The 20,335-nt window shown below is 40.3% G+C and overlaps 2 protein-coding genes across 2 annotated transcripts; both read left to right on the forward strand.

Annotated features, from left to right (window-relative positions):
- The first annotated feature begins 4,228 nt into the window (after positions 1 to 4,228).
- Positions 4,229 to 16,244, forward strand: washc5 (WASH complex subunit 5). Its single transcript, XM_029451671.1, has 29 exons — positions 4,229 to 4,340; positions 5,015 to 5,292; positions 5,748 to 5,893; positions 6,141 to 6,225; positions 6,398 to 6,498; positions 7,011 to 7,203; positions 7,351 to 7,503; positions 7,685 to 7,798; positions 8,421 to 8,592; positions 8,875 to 9,002; positions 9,303 to 9,432; positions 9,776 to 9,888; positions 10,030 to 10,196; positions 10,483 to 10,558; positions 10,675 to 10,785; positions 11,200 to 11,340; positions 11,821 to 11,901; positions 12,053 to 12,154; positions 12,476 to 12,655; positions 12,810 to 12,934; positions 13,046 to 13,208; positions 13,328 to 13,430; positions 13,526 to 13,605; positions 13,806 to 13,909; positions 14,298 to 14,427; positions 14,614 to 14,710; positions 15,068 to 15,221; positions 15,387 to 15,474; positions 15,767 to 16,244. The coding sequence occupies exons 2-29, from the start codon at positions 5,107 to 5,109 to the stop codon at positions 15,821 to 15,823; spliced, it is 3,480 nt and encodes a 1,159-aa protein (XP_029307531.1). The 5' UTR covers positions 4,229 to 4,340; positions 5,015 to 5,106; the 3' UTR covers positions 15,824 to 16,244.
- An 85-nt stretch (positions 16,245 to 16,329) lies between these two features.
- Positions 16,330 to 20,247, forward strand: nsmce2 (NSE2 SUMO ligase component of SMC5/6 complex). The gene is made up of 6 exons (XM_029451672.1): positions 16,330 to 16,689; positions 17,253 to 17,365; positions 17,671 to 17,824; positions 18,565 to 18,656; positions 18,889 to 18,995; positions 19,451 to 20,247. Exons 1-6 carry the CDS (start codon positions 16,575 to 16,577, stop codon positions 19,560 to 19,562), a joined length of 693 nt encoding a protein of 230 aa, XP_029307532.1. The 5' UTR covers positions 16,330 to 16,574; the 3' UTR covers positions 19,563 to 20,247.
- The last annotated feature ends 88 nt before the right edge of the window (positions 20,248 to 20,335 follow it).

Raw genomic sequence — 20,335 nt, forward strand, 5'->3', positions numbered from 1 at the left:
TGTTGAGACGTTATAGTCTTGACCAAAGTGGTGCAGGGTCGGGTTGCCATGCTGCCAGCATTTCAGGGAGCCTCTGAAAATCTTAGTGCCTCAATTTGAACCTCATTATAACTTATCTGCAAAAAAAAAGCCAACGAGACCACAATAAAAGGTTGACTCAATTTGATTTTGAAAGTCTGTGACTGTTCCCAGCCCTAATTTCTGTGATGTGCTAAAGTCATAAGGACGTGCCACATAAAGTTGAGTGGCAGCACTAAAAATCTCCCACCCTATTACGAGAGCGTTAAATCCTTCTTGGTAATGAAAACAATACAAAGACATCCAGCAAAAAGTGATAAAGCATATTGTTGATTTCCTTCATTTGCATCCAGTAGTTTTGTTAACATAATTATTTGCATTTGCATTCCTACAGATTGATCTGTGCAATAGTGGACTTCGGGATTACATTCAAAAGAGATATATATATATACATATAATACTCATTAACGCTGTTTAATGTGTCGCATATAATCCAAACCTTTAGAAACAGTCTACAGGAGATTGATGTGCTGTGTTGATCTGTACACTATCCTAATTCCCATATTCCTCTTTCCTAATTTTCTTCCCCTTCTACTTTCTCTGTACTTGAGGATGAGACAATGAGAAGATCAGAGAAAAAGCACTTTTGTGTAGGCGGGCCTGTGCGTGCGCACAATATGCTCACCACCTTGTGTGCAGCGCAACGTGTGTGTGTGTTGGAACTTCTCAATCACAGAGCAGAGATCGGGTTCAATTACACTTGCAATAACTTTTAGGTCTCCATAGGCCTAGAAACCATTTGTATGCTAATAGGTATGACAGCAGTAATGACTTGCAATAAAAATACATCTGCTGCTTGATCAAATCTGATATTAGAACATTACCACAATCAGTCTTTGCTATTTGTCCTGGAACCATTTGTTAGACTCCTTGTGGGAAGTGCTTTGGCATCGAGCATCGGTGATGTAATAACCCTTCTCCTGGCCTTTTCGTGTCTCTCTGCAGTGTGTGAAAGTGTTGTATTTGTGTTTTAGCTGTGTGCTCTGGGGGGGCATTGAAAGTGGGCACATTCTTCTAAGGTGTCAAGCCAAGTCAGTTTAATTTATATTGGCCATAATCACAATTCAGGGGGCTTTAAAATCTGAACAAGATACTGAACAACACTTTCCATCCTCAAACCCTCCATTCAGATCAAGACTCAAGACTCAATAAGAACAGCAGGAAGGATCAACCCCTTCCAGATGGACAGACATAAAATATGTGCTTTATGTAAAGAGCAAACAAAGAAGATCAATGAAGTGTAGCCATGCTGGTGGTTGGTCCGCCTCTTTAGTCAAGACAGAAATATCCCAACAGCTATTGGATGGATTGCAATTACATTTTGCATGTTCTCCAGAGGATGAATCCAAATTACTTTTCTAACGTTTCCATGAAGTTGACACGTGTGGCTATGACTGAAATATCTCAGCGACTCTAGTGTGGATTATGAAATTTGGTACAGCCATTCATGTTTTCCCCAGGAAGGCTTTGACCAAATACCTTCAAAACTAATGACATTCTCATCAGCCTCTTATCACTTAGCTGATATTTTTCTGAAACTTTGGCAAAGCGATGCAATTCTCTGAAAACTATATCGTACTGGGTTTTAAGTTTTGATTTAATGTAACTTTACCGACTTTAAATAGAAAAACTCGGAATCAACTGTTTAGAGTTATTTTTTCAGATTTCATCATCTGTGGTTGCAACATTTGTTCTTTGTGAGTTATATATCGTAATTATAAAGGTACTCTGAGCGCGTCATCTATAGAGTTTTGATTGATATGCAAATAGCATTCATGCATAGTGTTCAACATAAAAGAGCTTAATTAAATTCACATAACAACATCAAAAGTAGCACAACAAAGTTAATCACATAAACGTCATTAAATACCAGCCATACATGGCAGCTCATTTGAGCTGTAATCAGATTTGATACATGTCTGTGAAATATTTGCTGACATGACAGTGGCGAGACAGAAAGAGTAGTGCTATTCCAATGAGAGTAGCCTGCTGTGTGCGGCTCTCACTTCAAGGGCCTTAAAAAGATCAATGAGGAAGAATAGCAGTGGGACTGGACTACAAATTGAGCAGCCTTTAATCACCTCACACAGTTCACAGCGGTGTGAAAGTTCCCGCCATGAAAAGGTTTAATCACTAGCCAAGCTGAATAGAGTCAACTTGCTCCTAATAAAGGGCACACAGGGCCTGAGGGGACGCGTGTACACAGGCGTGTGTTTGCTAATGCACCTAGGCACACACACATCTACATGGATGCCCTTGTACACACCATCTTTAGCAGGCATGCACACACAGGACTTTAATATCATCCAATTAAAGTGGCTGAATACTGATAATAACCTTCAGTTTATAAATATCAGAGGCACTCTTTCTTGAAAATGTTATCTAAAGTCCTAAGTTTGGGGAGTTTGTTAGCACATAAAGTAGCTCAGAGGTAAGAGGCAATCATCGTTTATCAGCCAATTCAATGGTTTCACTGACTAATGATAATTACCTGACCCAACACAGTGAACGCCCGCCAGGCTACTCGGGGAGTGAGAACTGGCATCCGTCAATGCTCTTAATGGGCAGAGACATGAGGGTCATTTGCACTCTTTGGTCGATGGCTAAGTGAATACACAACGTTTGCACTGTTCCTGTGTATATATGGTGCCTGTATATATTTTTGATTCAGCACAAACAATCCACTATTTTACAATAAAAGCAAAATAGATCATTCAAAGTCCAATCATGATAACAAGAAGAGAAAGCCCTTAAGGAACCAGAAGGTTAATAAAGAAGGTGTGTAGTAAGAGACCTCATTAGTAAAAAACCTTTCATGATGCTTCCCAGGAAGCCCATATAGCTGACCCAGGTGCCGCTGAGAATTTGACCTTGGTGTGATGGTAAACGGGTAATAAATCCAGCGGCCGCAGGGACACAGTGTGTAGTTTGTGGACAGCCGGGTCAATGAGGAGGCAAGCTATGAATCCAAATTGCACCTGTCTGTCTTTCTCCCTTGTACCCACTATGAAATGCATTGAAATAATGGTGCTCCAGTGGCTCGGCGAGATAAGAAGCACATTATTTAGGACATTAAATGCAGCTCACCTTGCCATATGTCACACCCTCTGTCTCCCAGTTCCCTGTCAATCACCACTCTGCACTAATGAATAAAGTTAAAGTGAAGATAATCTGTAAAATTGCCCTGAAGCAGAGAATGATTTTCATATCAAATCCAATTAAAACATTGCAGCAGTGTTGTATCACAAGATAGTTTGAACATTGAATGATGAAGACAGACAATCTGCTATGGCACACAGAGACATCAACTGGTTCAGGATTGCGATGCCACACAGACAGGTTAAACAAACAGCTCTCTCCATAACCTCTGGCTCACACTGCTTAAAGGAAGTGCCTGCCAGCGTGTTAGACTTATTGGTAATAAAAGTCCGATTCAATCAGAATTTGAAGGAAACATCATGGCTTAGGCGTATTCATCCACATTGACGACATGTTGGTTGTCGGCTTTTTCAACACAGTGACACAGTGGGTGGTAGACTGCAGTCTTTACTTATACTTTGTTCATTATTTCACCGGCCACATTGATTTTCATTGTATGGATGATGATAAATAATGAGTGGTATGCTGATAATGAGACAGTTCAATCCCCTTCAGAGGCCTCCAAGAAAAATATATATTTTTAGAAGGATTTTTGTCGGCTAATGGCTACAGGATGTAACATTTCTTAGCTGTGTATTTATGTCTGTGGTTTTCCACAGTAGGTTGTTTAAATGTTTAGTTCAGGCTTTTTTTTCATGACTCGATGCACTGCAAATCACTTCATCCCAGTGGAGCCAGAAATCTGCATTTACACTCACAGACACTCAGTGCAGAGGAGCAGCAGTGAGATAGATACACTGAGGATATAGTGGATCTCTGTCGCCATCTAGAGAAACAAGTACACCTAACTGAGTTGTAGGACTTGGGTGCACCATGAAGCTGACCCATTATGGAGTTTACTCATTGATTCAGGCTTCTGTGAATATATTTGATTTACTTTAGCAGGTAGCTTCCCTCTGGATCATTTTTTTTTTATTGGGATATGATCTTTAAAAAGTAGTAAATAAAAATATGGCAAATTTATTTTGGTGTCAAAGCGTGGGCCTTACTTGTTCCCGCTCTTCTCCGGCGCGCTGAGTGAACAGAATCAAACGCACCCAGCGGCGGTCATGTGGTTGGTCATGAGGAAGTAAACAGGAAAGAGACAGAGAAGATCTAAAGAGGCAAGTCTTTTTTTTTTACCTACAGTCTAGGACTTTTAAAAATGTCGAATGTTTAAATAAATCACCAAGGCGTGAACAAGTCAGTTACCACGATATGTTGGCATTTTGTCATGTGTTGTCGTCTGCAGCAGACAGGCTAATCAAAGTAGCTAACAGGCTATATGCTAACGTTAGCATGGCCATGTATATACATACATCTTCAATTTAACCAACCAAGTTTTAGAAATAGCTACACGAGTTTAAAAAAAATGTGTTTTGATGTGCCTTCTAGAAACCTGGGATTTGTGAAACCTAGCGGTGTAAAACGTTACAAACACAGACATTATAGACATTAGTGTAACATTAATAAAATAATGTAAATGCTTGTTACACTGTATTTCCTGTGAAAAACAAATTACATTTCTATTATCATGCAAAGCACTCTGATCGTTTTATACTTTTGCGAAGTAAAGGTAATACTACTCTAATAAGCTATTACCTTGGGAGAAAGCTCTTTTTATTTGCCCCTGTCAGAAGTCAAAACCAGGACCTGGATGCCTTCAATATTATGCTCAAGAAAACTTCAGCAGGCGGGTGAAACTAGTCTGTCTGGTTAAAATATATATAAACTGCATCAAAAAGTCTTGAATTGAACTACCTGTTGTTTTCTAACATCCTGTTTTTCATTTTTTCAGCTGGAGTTTTCAAGCAGCCAGTCTGCTGCTAAAACACAGGATCAAGGTGCGGCTATTTTGTGCACCCCCCTCCTCCCAGTCCTTCAGCCGCTATGGTGGACTTCCTGGCGGAGAATAACCTGTGCGGCCAGGCCATCCTCAGGATAGTTTCTAGAGGAAATGCCATCATTGCTGAGCTATTGCGCCTCTCTGACTTCATCCCTGCAGTGTTCAGGCTCAAAGACAAGAGCGACCACCAGAAATATGGAGACATTATCTGTGACTTCAGCTACTTTAAGGTATGGATTAGATCGGGGCTGGCGTTCTAAGACACGTTTGGCCTCGCACAATCAGTTTTAGTCTATCCCTTGGGCCAAAGTTTAACATACAAGTGCTGTAGCGACAACCTAAGTACATGTACATTTTGTAGATGTGAGGAAATTCAGCATGTGATGCATGTTCATTGTGATGTAGTCGATATTCAAGCCATTATTTAGTTCATTGGAAGTTAACTTTTAGTTTCAGTTCAAATAACTGCATAACAGTATTGGCTTTGTGGGCTGTTATAGATTCCTCCTAGAGTTCAGGACACAAACAAACACTTTTATCTCTGTGGAGGATTTATGAAAGTAATTGCTTTCTTATTGGAACAGCTGTTTAACCATGTCCCCTTTGTCAGGGGCTGTGTGTGCCTTTTTCTTATAAAGACAAAAGTATCGATTGCACTTGTTTCAAGATGTTGCTTCTTTGCCAGGGTCCAGAGTATTACGAGGGAAAGCTGGAAGCCAAACCTGAGCTTCAAGACCTGGATGAAGAGTTTAGAGAGAATAACATTGAGATTCTGTCAAGGTTCTATCTGGCTTTTGAGAGTGTCCACAAATATATAGTGGATCTTAACAGGTAAGACTAGACCGGGCTATTTACGGTGTGTTTGTTTTCCCAGTTCACATTCAGTTCAGTCAATTTAGATGTAAAAGTTCTTCAGAATAAAAAACATGTTTTGAGCAGTCCTATTAAAATAAACAACAAAAACATAGTCCCTGACCTTGATTTACACTCCCTCCCTCTTGTTCTCCCTTTTAAACCACCAAACACGACTATAGACTATATCACAAGATGTTATTGTATTATTATCTCCCCTCTTCAGATATTTGGATGACCTACATGAGGGTGTTTATATTCAGCAGACCCTGGAGACTGTGCTTCTAAATGAGGATGGGAAACAGCTTTTAGTAAGTAAAACAAATGCAAATCAGTTTTAATTTAGTAACATTACAGGAACAAGGTAACATTACGTCTTCTAAATATCTGTTTTGTGAGGATTTCATTTCGCCTTTGCTGATTGATCTCCATCCATTACACGTTAAAACTAAGTTGGTTGTGTATGTTTTCTTTTCCACCCAGTGTGAGGCTCTCTACCTTTATGGAGTCATGTTGCTGGTTATTGACCAAAAGATTGAAGGGGAGCTCAGAGAGAGGATGCTTGTTTCCTACTATAGATACAGGTGCGCTCGTGACTCACACACCCACACACACATATTCATGACATTGGCTCTCTGACACACTCGATGTGCACTTCTCAGCACAAATGAGTCACTTTCCCTGACGCATACGTTCATTCGCTTAAAATATTACACCCCTCACCTTTAATATCACCTCTTTATGTAAATGTGCTTGAAATGAGATATAATAAGAATGTGAATGCACATTCTTTCTTCACTCCTTTCCACAGTGACTTCAGATGTTTTTTACATCAAAATATTAGTTTCTATAAAGATACAATGCGAACATGTTCATTTATAAATGACATAAAATATCATGTCTTCAATTATGTTAACTGCAATGACAGGTGTGCAGAACATACACACAGAAGCATGCTGAATTGAATCCATTATGGCAAAATGATTCAATAATCAAATGATGCTTTACCAGTGATAATCAGAAATAACATGCAACCTTTGTCCTCACTTGTCTTTGAATTGTCTCCCGTTAATTTATTGTTGCACATTTCCTTCAGTGCTGCTCGGTCATCAGCCGACTCCAACCTGGATGACATCTGTAAGCTCCTGCGCAGCACCGGCTTCTCCAGTCAGCCTGGAGCCAAACGGCCAGCCAACTACCCAGAGAGCTACTTCCACAGAGTTCCCATCAGCGCCACTTTTATTAGCATGGTCATTGGGAGGCTGCGCTCCGACGACATATACAACCAAGTGAGAAACATTCGCTTTTGATAAACTGAAATGACAAATGTTGTCCCTTCTGATTCCAGTTTTACTTTGTTACAGATTTCATGAGACTGTTACAACCTGATTATCCTGGGCTGGACCTAAAATCCCATTTCACTTCTTGTCCATCAGGTGTCTGCGTACCCTCTACCAGAGCATCGTAGCACAGCGCTGGCTAACCAGGCAGCCATGCTGTATGTCTGCCTCTACTTCAGCCCCTCTATACTGCACACCCAGCAGGCAAAGATGAGGGAGATAGTGGACAAGTACTTCCCTGACAACTGGGTAAGACATTTGTTGTACAGTAGGTTCGTTCACTGCACATCCTGCTGGTTTAATCTGCACCAACAATGTCATGACAGCAGATTAGAGCTGAATGTAAACAACGTTACGAAATGTTATAACAGGTTTTCTATCGGTCTAGTTGTGAATGTTGTCCTGAGGTTTTTGTGCTGTCTGTCTGCAGGTTATCAGTATCTACATGGGGATCACAGTGAACCTGGTGGAGGCCTGGGAACCATACAAAGCTGCCAAGACTGCTCTCAACTACACCCTTGAGACTGCTAACATCAAAGAGCAGGTATTAACATATTTTCGATTGGCTTCAATGTCACACAGTCTTCAGTATTGCCAACAGTCCTTCAGTGCGGCACCCTTTTGTATGTAGGCACCGATAACTGCTGTCTACAGAATTTGCAAGTCAATGCGACTGTGCAGGATCTGAATTGAAACACAAGGGTATTAATCAAAACAGTGACTTTGGAAAGACATTTTTAAACTTGTCTTGATTTTGGTGAAAGGATGGTGAATTGGTGATGGTGAGCTCAAATTGAAGCACGGGTACGAACATAGTGGGGAAGAAGTCTGCAGTCGGAGCAGGAGGAGGCAACCAGATTCTCCTTGTTTAGTGTGTCATCTGCTGACATTGCATTGCTTCTTAAAGGGCACTTGTGGAAGTAAAATTATTTGTTATTTATCGTCCAAGATGAACTATACATCTAACCATGCTCTGGTGAAGGCCATCATGCTGGAACGTGTTAGCATGTTTGTTTGACATGGCCAGAATAAATAGGTGAAATTGAGATTATTCAACTTTGTCCTGAAGATCTGTGTGTGTGTACTTTTTTACCTTCGGGTAGTCAACGTTGGAACCTTTGAACCATATCTCCCAACTAATACCATCCCTCTTACTGTGTGTTTAGGCCACTCGATATGCAGCTAGCATGGAGAGTCTGAGGCCTCGGGTGCAGCAGCTGCTGAAGGAAGGTTTCCTCAGAGAGGAGATCATCCTGGACAACATTCCCAAACTACTCAACTGTCTGAGGGACTGCAATGTTGCTATCCGCTGGCTGATGCTGCACTCCGCAGAGTCAGGTGAGAATATTGGGCAGATTTTTCCTACAGGACCACAATGTAGCTTGGAGAAGAATACATAATGTCTCTTGTGATGTTTCAATATACCTTAGAATAACTGTAAATGGGCAAAGGTCAACAAACATTAGATGTTTTACTTTCTTGGTTTTGACTGTTGCGCTGCTGTGTTCATACTGCACATTGCTCCAGACTTCCACATTTGTGATTTTACCTCCAGAAATATGATGTTCATACAAATAGTTTTTAATTTAAAGTTTATTAAAATAACTTATTTTCTTCCAGCCTATGATCTAAACAACAAGCGAATGCGTCAAATCAAAGAACAAGTTCTCAACGACTCAAAGTACAACCCCAAGATGCTGTTCCAGCTGCTGCTAGACACTGCTCAGTTTGAGTTCATACTCAAAGAGGTGAGCCTCTTCAACACTCAGTAATATTATGGGAGATGTTAAACAAATGAAGACGGTTGTTAATCTGCTGTCAAACATACTGAGCTCCTTTCTTTTGTTAGCGAGAGTGAATCATTCCAAAGAGATTACAGCCAACTGTGTTTCTCATTAGGTGCGTCCACTCTGTTGTCTATTAGCATAGACAGCATATGGCTAGCCAGTCTATCATTAGGAGAGGACACAAACCTAATGTTCTCATTACACATCTCATCTGACTAATCCCTCCACCATGACTCAGCGTCTGTGCTGTCCCTCTTCCAGATGTTCAAGCAGATGCTGTCAGAGAAGCAGATCAAATGGGAGAGCTTTCAGAAGGAGGGATCTGAGAGGATGACGGAGCTGGCCGAAGTCTTCTCTGGCGTCAAACCTCTTACCAGGGTGGAGAAAAACGGTGAGTTACACTGTAAGGTGAAAGGTGAAAAAATTACACACACAGCAAAGCAGTGGGCCTGACTAAAGGAACCTCAGCCATGCAGCATTTTATGCTTTCAATGTCATGGATTGTTTCAGTGTTGGACTCAAAATGAGTTTAAGTTTGAGGCAGAGAAACATGGTGGAAAGAAAATGCATCAAGGACACGCATGCAGAGAGAGCGGATTACATTTACATCAGTCATACTTATTTCTGTTGTTGTGACTGGCTTTAGCAGAGAGACACTTTTTTTTTTAACCACCACTTGTGAAAAATATCATTCTTTCTCAACTTGTACCTCTCACCTATTTTACTCCTCACAGAAAACTTACAGGCCTGGTTCAGAGAAATCTCAAAGCAGATTGAGTCTTTAAACTATGAGGACTCCACGGCTGCTGGGAGGAAGACCGTTCAGCTCATACAGGCTCTGGTTGAGGTGAGATTAAGAGAAAAACATTTCATCCTGGCTTTACATTTTCACATTAAACTGACAGTGCTACAATAAAGACTGCCAGGCGAGTGCATATAATCCTTGGATACAGAAATGTGAGTGAGGTGTTTTTTGTTTGGTTTTCAGGTCCAGGAGTTCCACCAGTTGGAGTCTAACCTACAGGTCTGTCAGTTCCTGGCTGACACCAGGAAGTTTCTGCACCAAATGATCCGCACCATCAACATCAAAGAAGAAGTCCTCATTACTATGCAGATAGTTGGAGACCTGTCCTACGCATGGCAGATAATCGACAGGTACTTAATTGCTGACAGAAAATACTGGTAAAGCAGAAGATGGTAAGTTTTTGATAACGCAGTGGCTACACAGTTCAGTTAAAAGCCATATTAGACACTCATTTTCTGGCATATAAGTCACATTATTTAGTGTCTTTCAGCCAAAGACAGTGAGACAGTCTGCTTACCTTGTTCTATAAACCATCAAGAAGACCACAGTGCTGCAGTTGTTTAGACTTTTGTTGAGATTTTGTTTTGTACAGCTGAATTCACCAGTTTTTGTTCTGCCTTATGTTTTATTCTGCAGCTTCACATTAATAATGCAGGAGAGCATCAGAGTCAACCCGTCCATGGTCACCAAACTGAGAGCTACATTTCTGAAGGTGAGGACTCGCACAAAGACAAAATAATAATAACAGTGAATACATTTCCCCCATAACGTTGCATTAGAGAACTGCTTCCTGTGATGTTAAAATAATGACTTTGTTTGTGTGGCCAGCTGGCATCTGCACTGGACCTTCCACTGCTGCGGATCAACCAGGCCAACAGCGCTGACCTGCTGAGTGTTTCACAGTTCTACTCCGGAGAGTTGGTGGCTTATGTCAGAAAGGTCAGTAGCTCCTGCATCTAATGTTTTTTAGCAGAGAGGACGTGAGTCTTTGACATTTCCTTTGCTACTCACAAATGAACACGGTTTCACAACTTTAACAAATGAGCTCTGCATGCTTCAAATTCTTCTCAGTAGCTGCTGTAACACCTGCAGTCATGATTAATGTCTCTACAACCATCTGTTTAGCATATGTACCCCAAAGCAGCTACTTAGTGGATGTGTACCTTATTACCTTCTGCTTTCATCAGCCACATGCCATGTCACTTTATGCGTAAGGATTTGATCCTACTTGCTGTACACAATATTTTTCATCTCCAGCATCGAGTACCATCTGCTTTTTAAGACTAATCTTTTCTGGTATTAGATCCATGTTGGTGCTCAGTGAGTTTGTGTATTTTGCCTTCTTGTTTCAAGGTGATGCAGATCATCCCAGAGAGCATGTTCACCTCTCTGGCCAAGATCATCAAGCTTCAGATCCATGACATCGTGGAGGTGCCCACGCGGCTCGATAAGGACAAGCTAAAGGACTACTCCCAGCTCGGGGCTCGCTATGAGGTAAAACAACTGCTCACTTCGCAATGTGCATGAAGCGTGTTGGTCAGAACGTCATTGAAGGAATGATTAGACGTAAAGAGAGGCCTCAAGTTGTTCTGTTTTGATGTCAACTCATCTGCTGCATGTGAGTCTGAGATCTTTCTGGACAAAACAATTCAAACTCACTCAAATTGCATTTTTTGAATTTATTAGGCTGATATTTTGAATTTTCAAATTTGCCAAATTATTTCAAACTTAATGTTATAGAGTTGAACTTTTGACTCAAAGATTTAACAAAAAATACATTTTAAACAAAACAACATGGCACATTTCTATTTATGCAGTACAATATCTGCTAGCATTTATCTCTCTTTATACAAATCAATGTAGAATATTCTTATCTTATCGTATTACTTTGACATTTGATTGATTTAATTAAAGGTTAAACAGTAATCTATCTGTCATTTGTGTGTCTAAACATCCTTCCTCATGTGATTACAGGTGGCCAAACTCACCCATGACATCTCTATTTTCACTGAGGGGATCCTCATGATGAAGACCACTCTTGTTGGGATCATCAAGGTAGATGATGTCATAAAGTTTTATGGACTTGTTAAAAAGTGTTCTACTTTGGCGGCATGAACATTTGCGTTTGTCTACATCAGCCACAGTGCAGTTCAAGAATAAGTAACGGTCGTGGATTTTACTTGACTAACATACTGTGATGCTTTAGGTGGATCCGAAGCAGCTTCTGGAGGACGGCATCAGGAAGGAGCTGGTGAAGAGGGTAGCTTATGCTCTGCACAAAGGATTGATCTTCAACCCCAAGGCTAAGGTCAGACTTCCGATCTGCTCTCTGTGAACCTCTGATTATTCTTTATGTTTTTGTATTTTACAGTGCGTTGTAAAGTTTGTGACATATTTTGTATGTCTCGCATCAAATCACTGAATTATTAATAGAACTAGAGAATAATTAACACCTTACAATTACAGGTTTTGCTCAGAATACAACATAGAACATGGTTTCACTGGCTCATTGTAACGTATTAAAAGAATTATGAACTAATGTCCATGTCCTCTTGCCCACTGAGAATCGATGATAAGATCCGTGAACAATTAAAAGGTGAGACTAAACAAGAATCTTCCACTCTTTCAGCCTAGTGAGCTGATGCCCAAGTTGAAGGAGATGGCGGCCACCATGGATGGGTTCTACAGGTCGTTTGAGTACATCCAGGACTACGTCAGCATATACGGCCTTAAAATATGGCAGGAGGAGGTTTCCCGTATCATCAACTACAATGTGGAACAGGAATGCAACAGCTTCCTCAGGGCCAAGGTCAGGCTCGACACAGGAGCATGCTCTTTACGTTTTCTGATCACATCCCTGAATAGTGCACCGACATCACTTTGTCCCTCTGCAATCAATAATAAATGCTCTAGTTGTTTGTCTATTTGTCAGATTGATTGGTTCTTTCCTTTCCTCCAATCAGATCCAGGACTGGCAGAGTGTACACCAGTCCACCCACATCCCCATCCCAAAGTTTCCCTCTGTGGATGAGTCTGCCACCTTCATCGGTCGCCTCTGCAGAGAGATCCTCCGGATCACTGATCCCAAGTATGTCTCCCCGAATATAAGAGTGAAACTGCTTCTGTTTTGGTCATATCTGTAGATGCTGAATCGTGCGGTCTTTATAAGCTACCCAACAAACATTGGTCCTTCCTACAGGGTAACGTGCTACTTCGACCAGATGAACACCTGGTACGACCTGAGGAGCCACCACGAGGTTACCAACAACAGGCTGTTCTCTGAGATCCAGAACACTCTGGGTACATTTGGCCTCAATGGACTAGACCGCCTGCTCTGCTTCATGATTGTCAAGGAACTTCAGGTAATTAGCAAACAGATGAATGAATCCAGTTCTGTAAGGGCTTTTATGGATTTCTTCAGTGCACAAAGTATGCATACCTGAATATATTTGCACCGTCAGCGACCTGTTTCTCCCATCAGAACTTCCTGACATTGATTCAGAGGACCGTCCTGAAGGACAGAGCTGTGGTGGATGTTTTTAAAGCCGTCCTGTATGCTGTCAACCCAGTCCAGGGTATTGTAGGTAGGTATTCATTTAGAAAGTCCTACAACCTGCCAGGATCTCTTTATTCCTTGAAAATAATATCATTTTGTGTTATTTATTTTTTTGTGCAACAGGTAATGCCAGCAAAGTGTACGCTAATGCTGTGGCCAAAACCCAGAAGATCTGGGGTGCATACCTGGAGGCCATCATGAAGGTTCATGATATTCTCTAATGTTGTGAATAGAAAGTAATTATTGATAACTTGAACTTAGATGTTCACGGGGATGTGCTTTCTTTGATGATTAAACATAAGCTCAAATTGATCGTTAACACCCCTCCATCCTGTATTTTCATGCCACTCCATCTGCACACGATGCTGTAAACAATAAAGTGGAATAAATGTGTTTCTGGTAGGTTGGTCAGATGCAGATTCTCAGACAGCAGATTGCTAATGAGCTGAACTTCTCCTGTAAGTTTGACTCCAAACACCTGGCTGCTGCCCTGGACAACGTCAACAAGTCAGTCAAGTCTCACCACCACAGAGCACACAGCACCGCCTCTGTAATGTCTCTGTAATTGTGTATACTAATATAATAATTATCATTAGTGTTGAGGGGAAAGTATTGCTTTGTTCCAGGAATTGTTCCAAAATGTTTCTTATATAAATGGCATACATTATATAAATGTTTAATCATTACCATTTATTTTGCCATGTAGTAGTATATTAATGACTTAATGTTAATGCTCTTGCTGTTTGATTTTTAGAAGAACATATGCTGTGATTTTTCCTCATTAGAATTGAAGCACAAGAACTAGTTGATACATGATTATTGCTCTCATTAAAACTTCTTCATTCAACTCCTTTATTCTTCTACCATATATCGACTCTTGTTGTGCCCTTGGCAGGTCTCTGCTGGCAGACATTGAAGCTCACTACCAGGACCCATCCTTGCCCTACCCTAAAGAGGACAACACTCTTCTGTATGACATCACTGCCCACCTGGAGGCCGCCGGACTTCACAACCCACTCAGCAAGGTCTGTAGGATTATGGCCGTAGCCTCCCACATGATGGGATTATCAGTGTTTGACAAATAATAATTGATTTTCAAAAACCCCACAAACTGAAGCCAATTCCAGCCGTGCCGTGTTCTGTCTGCTTTCTGTGGTTATGTTTTGCAGAACACTCAGTTTGACAGTTTTTTTTTCTCATGTTTCTTGCAGATCTACATCACCACAAAGCGACTACCTTACTTCCCCATCATCAACTTCCTATTCATTATCGCTCAGCTGCCTAAACTTCAGTACAACAAAAACCAAGGCAAGTTTCTTTTCAGTGTACTATATTACAGCTTTAATTGTACTGTAGTTCTTGAGTTTTTTTGTACAATTGTACAATTGTGAGTGCAACAGGTCAAGCCAGTGTGGTATAAGAGCCATTATTGCTGCTCTATGTCCTACAGTTTGAATGTAGTTTTTGATTGGGTAGGTGACTTACTGTACTTTAGAAATGAAGGGAGTCACTACTTGGACTGTGAAGGCTTAAGGATTGTGAGCACACCAGATTCTTGGTATAATACTGATCAATGATTTGGTGTATTTTTATGTCAGTATGCCAGACTTGGTGCTGCATCGACATGTTAATGACCACATGACTGATATCTTGTGTTTTTCCCAGGAATGACCTGCAGGAAAGCCACAGATCCAGTCGACTGGGTTCCGCTCATGCTCGGCATGCTCACCCTGCTCAAGCAGTTTCACTCAAGATACACACAACAGTTCTTGGCTCTCATTGGTCAGTTTATCCGCTCTATCATGGAGCAGTGCACAAGGTAAACAAACAGACGTGACTACTTTAGGATAAAATTATAAAACTTTTTTGGGTAGTGTTATTAAGTAAATATATTTTAATTTGCTTGATCTGAATACTTTTATGAAATGTATCCTCTTATGGCTTTATGAACTCACGTTTGAGTTTCCATTTGACCCAATCATAGTCAGAAGATCCCAGACATGCCTTCTGATGTGGTGGGAGCTCTGATGTTCCTGGAAGACTATGTGAAGTACACAAAGCTGTCACGTAAGGTAGGACAACTTTAACCATCGTAATAAAAATGTGGTAAATCACAACATTTTCCATTAGCTGGGGGTAACTTTGATTTCTGATGATTCTACACTTAGGCTATATGTTTAACAACTGTATTGTTACACAGTAAGATGTAATACCTTTCAGCTGTAAGAAAAGGTTAATTATACAGCGACATGCCTTAAATGAGACTATAGACATGTTTCAGGCATTATGTCTTGTACTTGTACTCGATGCTCGTACTGTGGGATAGTAACATGTATTTCTCTTTATTTTCTATGTATTCTTTAGGTGGCAGAAGCCCATGTGCCCAGTTTCATTTTTGATGAGTTCAGAACAATACTCTGAAGATCCAGATGAAGCATTTCATCAGAAAACTATGCTTTTGTTGCCATAGGCTTTTTTTCACTGCAGACATTTTGACATGTCATATTAGGAAAAGCAGAGGTGGGATACTAATAACATTAACAATCGCTTTGTTCTATTCAAGTGTCCCAGTAAGCCATGCACAATACCAAGACCCTGAAACTGAAGCAGATAAAATGGAGTTCAGTCTTAATAACTTTTATTTTTTACCCCTATGCTTCAATGTCTACCATGAAAAAGCCTGTTGATTTGTTTACTTACACATTTCATTGACTAATGTCTTAATGCACTAATAATAGATTGTACATAGATAGAACATTTTAATAGTCTATTGCCAACTTTATGTATTATCACTTTGTGCCATTTCCAAATGAAATTCAGCAATAAATACGATTGTTCATAATATGTTGTGTCGTTTCTCTTCAGATGATTATTTTATCTTTTGGTCGAGGCTTTTATGTTGAAAAACCAAACCTGGAAGTCGGACCTTAACTACTGTTGTAGTTTTTCGCGGCTTATTTGCGTGTTTTCTTTTAATATAATTAGCCTTTCATTGTAGTATAGCATTAGTAAAACAAAAGGACACAGATAAAGACTGTGCTTCTGCACACTCATACAGTAGCTCGTCTTAGTTAGCTTACCGCAGGTGACGTTAGCACGCTAGGCTAACGTCACGAAGCTAATCCTCGGGTTGTGTGGTGTTCATTGTCTCGGAGGACAGATACACGTCGTGATGTCTCTTAGCGCCGTTCACGGAACTCTGTCGAGCTTGAAGTCCTGCCAGGCGGACATCGGGACGGGAATGGACATAGTGACAGATGTGGCGATGGACCTGGCGGAAACTCAGGGTAACATTACAAACACTCAGTAACGTGATGCTCGTTTTATTCTACCTGTCTCATTTACCGCTAGATAATAACCAGGGACATTCCCAGGATGTATGGTTATGATGGTGCTAGTGATTTAATACTTGTATTTCCAGTAGTGGAAAGTAACTACGGATATTTACTCAAGTACTGTTGTTCAGTTACGTTACACTGTTTGAGGGAAGTTACTTTGGCGTTAAGTTATATACCATTTCATTTCATGCTACTCTACAACATTTCAGATGACATTATTATCTTTTACAGACCAAATCCATAACAAGTTAAAAAGTTATAAACTACCAAACAGTATTAAAAAGTAGTTAGAATAAGCACATAAGTACATGTTAATTCTCCCATGATCGAGATCCAATAAAGTATATTGTATTCTGCACTTTGGATGACTCTGTGTTTATTTGTAAGTAACACATTTTGAATGTAAGACTTTTATGTGTAATGCAGTATGTTGATAGTGTGGTATTCCTACTTTTAGTAAAGTAAATGATCTGAATACGTTTCCCCTCATTGTGTGTCCTGCAATGTTGCAGATGAAGAGGTGAACCCTGGCATCAAAGAGATGGAGGCCATGATTCTGGAGTGTGCCAAACTGGACCGAGAGATTAACTACTTTGTTGACATTGTGCAACAAGTCACAGGGGAGGTGAGCGCAATCTGGCACAGTCTAATCACATAAGTGGAAAACATCCCTACCCCTTACACTAAATGAACAGGTCATCCTAGATGCATTACTGGGATAAGGGCTTAGATGTAAGAAAAGTGCATAGAGATGATTCGTTCTTTGGAAGGTCATTCAGCACTCATGGCGGCTCCCGCTACGCTGTGTACACCCAGATTATTTGGAGAGGCAAGTCTTAATGTCATGGAGTTAGTTTTTTCTGAATGTCAGGGAAAAACACTAAAACTGAATTTGAAAGGAAATAGCCTAACTTACCTCAATTTCTGTAGGTTACCTCCCAGCAGCCAGAGGCCATGTTCAGCCTGTCTGCCAAAGTGAAGGAGCAGTTCACAGAGAGAATAGGCAGGCTGTCTGACGCAGATCTGCAGAATCACCAGAAAGTAGTGGCCTTCAAGGACAGCATCAAGAACTCTCTCAACCAAGGTAAGGCTTAGAAAGATAGGAGAAATAATCTGAGAAATAGACTTTAACGATATCTTAATCTTGGGCTGTGTCCTATTTTTCAGTATAATTATCTTAATTTTAAACGCACAACTTCCTTTGTTTACTGTTGAATAATTATGTTTGCCTGTCACCCTGTAGCGGTTATCTTCTGCTTTTTAATTGTTGTCCTTATTTCCCCCCTTATTAAAACCAGGGCAACACTCAGGCAATGCTGTATTTGTAGGTTCTCTGTAGACACTATAAGTGAAACTCCTGCTGCACCAATATTATTTTCCCAGTCTGACTCGGTCCCAAAAGTTGCATTGGGGTTGAAAACATATTTTGGGGTGTGAACGGAAGTGACTGTATAGGAAATGATATCATAGAGAACATATTTTATTGTATTATGTGAAGCCTTAACTCAAGGAATACGTTATTAAAGCTTACATTTTGCTCAGATGTGTGTGGGTGTGTGTGGGTGTGGGTGTGTGTCTTATTCCAAAGTTAAAGTCTGAACGGTGGTAAAATGTGGCTAACCAAACACCAAATCCTTTATTTGAACAGTGGCTTTATTTTTTTAGCATTTAATAACATACAGAATCATCTCTGAATGTATTACCGCCTAAGTGGAACATGTTGCTGTATTCCATGAATACAGTTTCAGCCATGTCCTTTCTGTTTATCATATATTACTGTGCCTGGAGATTTGGAAGCACACTGTATGTATGTTGTGTTTTCAGCTAACCAAGAGTCTGCAGAGAACACGGAGGAGCTCGATGAAGACATCGCTGTTACGCAGACCCAAGTCAACTTCACCTGCCCACTCACACAGGTAGACTACTCCAGCCTGCTCATGTTTTATTTCACTAATTTAAATATTCCTGTTAAATGCTTTTTCTTATTTAAAAATATTTCCATCTTATTACAAATTCCTGACAATAAACTATTAGTTTCAGTATCAGCAAACCATAGAACACCACCTTGATTGGATGTTATAGTGGCTTAAGTTGTGTTTTTTGTATACGTTTTATTTTATAACAAACCACTGTGACTTTGTATTCAAGGTGGAAATGGTGAACCCGATGAAGAATAAGAAGTGTGGCCACCACTACGACGAAGGAGCCATACTGAGTATGATCAAAGCGAGACACAGCCAGAAAAAGAAATGCCGGTAAGACGCTCTCCCTTAGAGGACTGTTAGAAAGTTGAGTCGGGTTTTGCAGTGGTAAACAACTCTGGCTTGGGACCAGCAGTCCTCCTTAATTCACATTTCTTTATGATAATGCTTTGATGTTGAAATTAAATTAAATGTGGAGGCTCCTAAAGAAACACTGATGAATTCCCAGTGCTGGCCGATGTTGTTGTGAAAGACATCTCGCTATTGTTATGACTTCTGACTGTGGTCACACTGCATCCACCATTACAGCAGTAATACTCCAATTGTGATTGGAATTTCCGTATTGTGATTTTTGTGAAATGCTGTTGTGTTTGTGGTCACATTTCGTTGTCCCTGAAGTGCCTGTCACTATCGATGCAGAGAGTTTTTCTAACTCGCGCTTTGTGTGAATTTGCATATTCTATTTGTGTGTTTAGATACTCTTTAAACAATCTTTTTCCGTCCCCTAGCTGTCCTGTGGTGGGCTGTGGGAACGCAGATGTGAAACAGTCAGATCTGATTCCTGACCAGATCCTGAGGAGGAAGATCCAGAGCCAGAAGAGGAACAACAACCGGACGTAGTGCTTTTAACCTTTTCTTTTGGCATTCATCATAAAATTTGTGCCATGGTAATTATTTGTATTATTATTATTATTTGAATTAGATTTCAGGAAGTGATTAATTGTGTGTATTTCAGCTGGAGTATTTTTGTGTACTCAGTCACGTTGAATGTAAATAAATCAGCAGACCTTTTTCATAAATGTATACTACCAAATTTGTGTTTGTGATTGGGAGTAGGGGTAAATATTTTTTCCATAATTTACATGATGCAGTGAGTTGCCAGAGCCACAAGAGAGCAGTGTCTGCATGAGGACACAGGATTTTTGTTTGGAAATTAAATGTTCATCCCTGGATTACACTTTTTTAGCTCCAGGTATGCTGGAGGATTATTAGTAGAGTTGTATCCACTACTGGCAACTATACATCGAGGCATTTGTTTAAGTCTAACTTCAGTTTAGTGAGCAGATGTAACTTCAATATGAACCCAGATCGATTTAATGTTGGAATCTTAAAGAGACTTGTGATTCTCCTTTTTTATATTTTTATAAATAAGACAGGTTTTTCTAATTGCAGATAACTGAAGTATGATACCAAATTAATTTCCTATGAACAGTTTTGTGAATTAACCATAAACAAGCCATTCTTTGACGTCTGTGAGTGTGCACTTTGCACTTTTGTGATTAAATCCCTCCCTCTCCTGCATGCCCTCTTCTTGTGAAGGTTCTTTGTTCCAAAGAGAAACAAGCAAAGGCTGTGTTAGGATGAAACTATTGAAGCTAATCTTTTATTAACCT

Source organism: Cottoperca gobio, chromosome 16, assembly GCF_900634415.1.
Source record: "Cottoperca gobio chromosome 16, fCotGob3.1, whole genome shotgun sequence".
In the NCBI taxonomy this organism is placed as follows: Eukaryota; Metazoa; Chordata; class Actinopteri; order Perciformes; family Bovichtidae; genus Cottoperca; species Cottoperca gobio.

What these genes read in the sequence shown, in the direction of transcription:
- washc5 (XM_029451671.1), top strand. Translation starts at nt 5,107, where the DNA reads ATGGTGGACTTCCTGGCGGAGAATAACCTGTGCGGCCAGGCCATCCTC. An exon ending in ACAGCTTCCTCAGGGCCAAG is followed by an intron (nt 12,656 to 12,809) that starts GTCAGGCTCGAC and finishes TCCTCCAATCAG; the next exon opens with ATCCAGGACTGGCAGAGTGT. An exon ending in TTCACAACCCACTCAGCAAG is followed by an intron (nt 14,428 to 14,613) that starts GTCTGTAGGATT and finishes TGTTTCTTGCAG; the next exon opens with ATCTACATCACCACAAAGCG.
- nsmce2 (XM_029451672.1), top strand. Translation starts at nt 16,575, where the DNA reads ATGTCTCTTAGCGCCGTTCACGGAACTCTGTCGAGCTTGAAGTCCTGC. An exon ending in GGACCTGGCGGAAACTCAGG is followed by an intron (nt 16,690 to 17,252) that starts GTAACATTACAA and finishes GCAATGTTGCAG; the next exon opens with ATGAAGAGGTGAACCCTGGC. An exon ending in TGCAACAAGTCACAGGGGAG is followed by an intron (nt 17,366 to 17,670) that starts GTGAGCGCAATC and finishes CAATTTCTGTAG; the next exon opens with GTTACCTCCCAGCAGCCAGA.